Genomic DNA, 6,183 nt, shown 5'->3' on the forward strand with positions numbered 1-6,183 from the left:
AACCCCCCCCCCCCCAAAAGTGAACCGTACTGAGCCGTACCGTGCCGTACCATGCAGTGGAAAAGCGCCATTAAAGTGTAAACTGTCCTCCTCGCTGCTGTGGTAAAAAATTTTGGTAATGCAAAAATCCCATACTCATTACCACAATGCAAAAAATAAACCAGATTCTCATTACCATAATGCAAAAAATTACTATAGTTCATAAAAAAGTAAAATGTTTAAGTCAAGTCACCTTTATTTATATAGTGGTTTTAACAAATACAGACTGTCAAAGCAGCTTTACAGTATCAAATAGGTTAATCATTGAATTCAGTGATGCCATCATCCAGCTCAGTTCAGTTCAAATAGTATCTGTGCAATCAAGTCGACGATATCGCTGGAAAATAATTACGTGTTCCCCAACTAAGCAAGCCAGAGGTGACAGAGGCAAGGAACCAAAACTTCATCGGTGAGAGAATGGACAAAAAAACCTTGGGAGAAACCAGGCTCAGGCCAGTTCTCTGGCCAGACGAACCAGCAGATTGTTCCAGGCTGCAGCAAAGTTAGATTGTGCAGAGGACTCATCTGGTTCCTGTGGTCTTGTCCCGATGGCCATCTAGGAGACAAGGTCTTCACTAGGGATCTGTGTCTGGGGCTCATCTAGTTGTTCTAGTCTCCGCTGACATTCAGGGATGTACAGGTCATCTCTAGGTGCTGATCCACCATCTGGGCTCGATACGGACTGGATCTGGTGGCTACGGTGACCTCGGAATAAGAAAAAAACAGACTAATATTAGCGTAGATGACATTCTTCTTACAATGTAACAAGAACATTGGGTGTAATGGGAAGTGTTCGCGGTTCCGTTTGACCTAATTAATGCAGCCTAACAATCCTTTAACGGATTTGAATATTAGAAATGTGTTAGTGTGTTATGTGTAAGCCGGGTTAAAGAGATGGGTCTTTAATCTAGATTTAAACTGACAGAGTGTGTCTGCCTCCCGAACAATGTTAGGCAGATTGTTCCAGAGTTTGGGCGCTAAATAGGAAAAAATATAAAATTACAAAAAAATTGTAAGTTACTAAATTTTGTAAAAATATTACATAGTAATATTTTTTTGGACCACCTTAAGTTTATGCTGAATTTATTACAAAAAATTGTGTGTTATATTCTGGTAATGAGAATTGGAGAGTGGAGAGAATGTTCTTATAATTTCTTATTTCATAGTTTTTCTTCTCATTTTGGTGGGAAATGTAACCCAGACATATTTTTCACAAAAATTTACCATTTTAATTTCTAGGACTTGGTGCTTAAACCAAAAGTGTGAAAAATTGTCCTTGTTTTGCAGGTCTCATTCCGCTACCACTGTCAGTTGTACTCAGAGTGGAGACGAACCAATCAGAAAGTCCGCTTGCTCATTCCTGACACCAAGGGTGCACACTCTACCCAGCATTCCTTGCTTTCCACAAAGCTGCTGAAAAAGACAGCAGACGAGACCATAGTATGAGAGACGTGGTGTGGGGGAGCGGGGCCCGATCGCGGTGGTATTAGTGTGCTACAGGTTCTTGACACAGCGTCGTCAACTAGAGCCGCGGCATTTTGGATGCATTCTTTTCTATTTAATCCTTTTTATCTAAATATGTGAGCACTTCATTTATTTTATTTTTTTCACAAGTCTCTTTTAATGTTTTTTTCCGAGCCTTTATAAGTGTGTTGTTTTTATTTATTTGGGGCTTGAACAGCCAGGCTGAGGCCCCATACTGTTCAGTATGCATTGTATTTGAAACAATCGGAAAACTAACTTATGTGTATAGACGATTCCTTTGAGCACAGCGGCGAGGGATTATGACTCAAGTACATACAGCTGCTGAAGCTTAAAACCAAACCCTTCTTTCGTTTTCGATGTATCGTTTTTCTACTCATCTACCTTCAAGTACTTTCCATCTTAACCTGACAGAGTTTCGCCTAAGCGAACTTAGTCTTTGTGGCTCCTATACGATTTAGTCAAGATATAATTATATAAATATATACACACTAAGTGAACAAGTAAGCGCTAAGCTTCGATCGACATGGGTATTACAGGACCATTTGCCTGGGCAATGAATGTGGAGGCTGATGTATATCTGCGGACGCTCAAGCTCATCCGGAGGTTGGCGAAAAAAATAAAGAGAGTGCAATAACACGCCGCCATTGGCATGATTCTGCTGTGAACACACACAGGTTTTCATGCATGCCTATTTCATTTCGCAAATCATCAAATTGGTGACTGTTCGTGAGTTTCAATTTTGCGTACAGATCAAAGGCTGTTTTTCCGTACCGAATGGTCTCCGAACAACGTAAAACAGCATGCGGTGGTTTTAAAGTCGTAGCACTTTCTGACAACGTAGCCTAGATGTGAGCTGAACAAATGTAGATATGTGTACACTTTTGGGATGCAAATATGTGGCAACTTTATATGTTGTTGTTGAGTTGTGATGAGTGCAGATGCAAACAGACCTCTACAGTTCATTGTTGAATCATTTTCAGAATCATTTTTTCCTTCGTTTTTTTAGGTGAGTGTTTAAAGACGAATGTGTATGTGTGTTTACAGTATGCATTTTGTAAGCTCTGGCTCTTTGTGCTGTTTAGTTCGCATCAAATGCCTGAGGTTGAGGATGGCATACTTGGGATTTTGTAGCAGTTTACTTTGTGAAAGATGCAGGTCAAGCCGCAGAGGAAGACGTAATTGTAAAGCTAAACATCATTGCCAGACCAGTAACGAAACCGTCGTCCATGAATGCCACTACAGTTTAAGCAAAGGTGTCTTTTAGCTGTGTGTCATATTGGTGCAAGAAGAATCTGCAGAACACCAACCCTCAGATCTTTTCGTTCCCTACAGTTATGTACCGTCTGAAAGTGTTGGAATGGGATAGGCAGTATCGTAATAATTGCACATTTGCCACTCTTAATGTGGACCCTTTTGCGCCTTATGCACTCGCTGTGGAAGATCTAGGTCTAGAAAAGATTTGCGCAAAATTTTGGCGGTAAAGTTCACTGAGGGCATTGTTCACCTGATGATGAAAATGTTATTATTTATTCACCCTAATGTCACTTCAAACTTTACTGCTGTTATTTTAACCGTAGAACAATTTTGGTGAATCGTTTCCGGAACGCATACAATGACAATTTGTAGTGACCTTGTCTGTCAAGCTTCAAGATCGCAATGAAAGCGGTTCATATGAAACATGCGCCCTTTTACAAGTTCATACAATCGTTTCGTGCAAGAACCAGAAAGAAATAAAAGTGGTAATCTTCTCCAAAGCTCTAAAATCTCACTTACATTCAGATTCTGTAATGGTTGATTTGCCACGCCTAGTTTATTTTTGAAAGACTTTTAAGTGAATTACCACTTAAAAATGTGGCTTTGTATGACTTCAGTTGGAATATAGTGTGCAAGCCGTATAGACCACATTAACTTTTTTTTTTTTACTTTCTAGAAAAGATCTTTGTGAAAATTCTTCAGATGTTAATGGAAGCTTGGTTCCAGGATGGGATTCAAAAATTGTACAAAAAATGGTAAAAAAAAAAATTATATCTCACAATTCTGTTTTGTTGAACAATACCAGCAGTACTTAATAAACAGTATTACTTTTTTCAGTTCAGTTCAATTCTCTGGTGTTGTTCAAAAAATGTTTATAAATATGTAATATACCTTATATTTTGTTAACCATGCATCACTTTCTCACCACTCTGGCAATTCTGAGAAATAATGTTCTGATATAATTAAGAATTCTGAGAAGAAAGGTCTGACTTGTGTGTTAACACAATTAAGAGGAAAAAATAAGCTAAAATTGCAGTCACTTTTTTATTTTATATTCTGTAGCAGAAAATAAAACAGAATTGCAAGACTCTAAATTCAGAATTCTGAGGGGGGAAAAATTTAATTGCGAGATGTAAACTCTAATAAAGAATTGTGAGAATAGTCAAAATTGTGAGATATAAACTTGCCATTGTTAGAAATTAATGAGCATGCGAGTTTGGAACAACATGAGGGTGAATAAATAATGACAGAATTGTAATTTTGGCTGAACTGTTCTTTTAAGGCTAATAAAATGAGCTACCTAAGATATGTAGGTCCATGAATTCTTTTATTGTAAATTCTGATGCGTCTCAATTATAAATGTGTAGATAAATTGATGTCTCTGTTATTAAGAAGTGTTGTGTGCTGTAGGTCCAGGGTTCTGTATGTGTGTGTGGAGCAGACAGGCCCATGAATGTCTGGATTATTTGCTGACCACTTGTTTTAAAGGGGTCCTATTATGCTCTTTTACAAAGTCTTGATTTTGTTTTGGGGGTGTACTAGAACAGGCTCTCATACTAAGTTGTTCGAAAAACATAATTTTTCACAGATTTTGCATTATTACAATGCCTCTCGCCCCAGTCTGGCATGAATGGCTCGAATAGTTCCTGTATCAAATGAAGGCCCGCCTTCTGAAATACGAAATGTGCTGTAATTGGTTAGCTGGGCCAGTGTGTGTTGTGATTGGCAGCACTTGGCGCCTGGTCGGGAAATGTCATGCCCCTTACATAGCCTGCTAGCTTCAGTGTAAATATTGCGTCAAAATCAAATCAATTTGAGCGCGATTTAAACCCGGATGATTGTAACCACTCTAAGTTCGTCTGCCTTGGGAAAGCTAGCGTGTCTCCGACATAGTGATAACACTCGTTGCCTTCTCTAGTGCAGCTCAACCAGGTCTCTTCCCATTCGTCGATATTTGTGATATCACAAATCCCGGAAAATATGCGTTGTAGTCCAAACGAGTCGTTTGTTGTAGTTTTTAAAAAGTGATTTCTGTTAAATAAAATATATGCTTTTGAAGTGGACTTTGAGCTTTGTAACTTTGCAGATCTTTTTTATGCTCAAACAGCAACATTACAGACTAACTAAAGTTGAAAAAGCATAATAGGACCCCTTTTGTCGCCTCTGTTGCTTAGTTGGGGACACTTCATTTCCAGCGATACCGTTGACTTGATTGCAAAGATACTATTTAAACTGAGCTAGATGTTGACATTACTGAATTCAATGATGAACTGTCTTTAACTGAAAAATTAGTGTTTACTATTGTCATTTTGCATTATTGACACACTATTTTCCTAATTAATGCTGTTCAGTTGCTTTGACACAATCTGTATTGTTAAAAGCACTATATAAATAAAGGTGACTTGACTTGACTTGACTTTAAAGGATGCAGCTGATTGGCCTGCCACAAACTCGCTCGTTTGTGGCGTTGAACTTCGTCAGTGCTGCTTCGCCGCGTGAACTACAAGCGTCTAAGCGGCACTGATGAAGTTCAGCACCACAAACGAGCGAGTTTGAAACCAAAAGGTGCTTCTGTAGGTGGATATTTAAACATGCAAAAGGTTTTTCCATCAAATTCATCCCAGCACCCGTCTCCCGTCAGCTAATTTCGCATTGGAGGATGGGAGGGGAAAAAAAAGGTTTTCCTTTCTAAATGGATTCTTTATTTTAAGGGGAGAAAAATTGTGCAATAGATACACAAAATATGATGGCATTATTTGTTAACAATAATTATTTTGATATTTTTGTAGAGTTTTAGGAATAATCCATCATCATCATAATCATCGTCTTTCCCATTGCTCAGTGTTTTTCCGGAAAGAAGTTGCCGATTTGAACCATTACTTCCAACCACTAGTGGTGTCGGATCACCAACGACAGGCAACTTTACCAGCTTAATGCTAACTTGAGGAATGCTGTCTCGTTGTTGTGCTTCCACCTGCTTTCTTCACTTTTTGGGCCATTCCTTGGTTATTTTGCAACGTAGGGTAATACATCGAGAGTGCAATTTCAGAAATATTACAATGCAATTCTTACCTATAACCTTAACAATACATGTATGATATATACATAGATGTAGATGTTGTTGCATATGAAGGACTTTGGGAGAGGGACAATGTTGAACTCATGATTTTATTGTTTATTTTGTGTTTTTAACTTGCAGTGGATGCCAATGAGCTGGCCACAATATGCAACACTGCAAGAGCAGTTCAGCAGCTCAAACGATGTTAATAAAACCGAAACCTCTCTGTTCCTCCAGTGCATGCTTTCTTATTTAAATACAATGGCACTTTCACTCATTTAGAATGGAATATATCCGTTGTAAATTTCTGAGGGGGGGTGGGGGGGGGGGGGGTGAACTTTTTTTGC

General features: G+C 38.7%; 1 protein-coding gene across 1 annotated transcript in view; it reads left to right on the forward strand.

The window, feature by feature from the left end:
- Positions 1 to 3,839, forward strand: part of LOC107669840 (E3 ubiquitin-protein ligase MARCH2-like) — a 12,764-nt gene extending 8,925 nt beyond the window's left edge. The window contains exon 5 of the mRNA XM_016462263.1: positions 1,327 to 3,839. Coding sequence (XP_016317749.1) covers positions 1,327 to 1,485 — 159 coding nt within the window. The 3' untranslated portion in view covers positions 1,486 to 3,839. The remainder of the gene's footprint in view (positions 1 to 1,326) is intronic.
- The last annotated feature ends 2,344 nt before the right edge of the window (positions 3,840 to 6,183 follow it).

This window comes from Sinocyclocheilus anshuiensis, unplaced genomic scaffold (assembly GCF_001515605.1).
Source record: "Sinocyclocheilus anshuiensis isolate Anshui unplaced genomic scaffold, SAMN03320099.WGS_v1.1 scaffold560, whole genome shotgun sequence".
NCBI lineage: Eukaryota > Metazoa > Chordata > Actinopteri > Cypriniformes > Cyprinidae > Sinocyclocheilus > Sinocyclocheilus anshuiensis.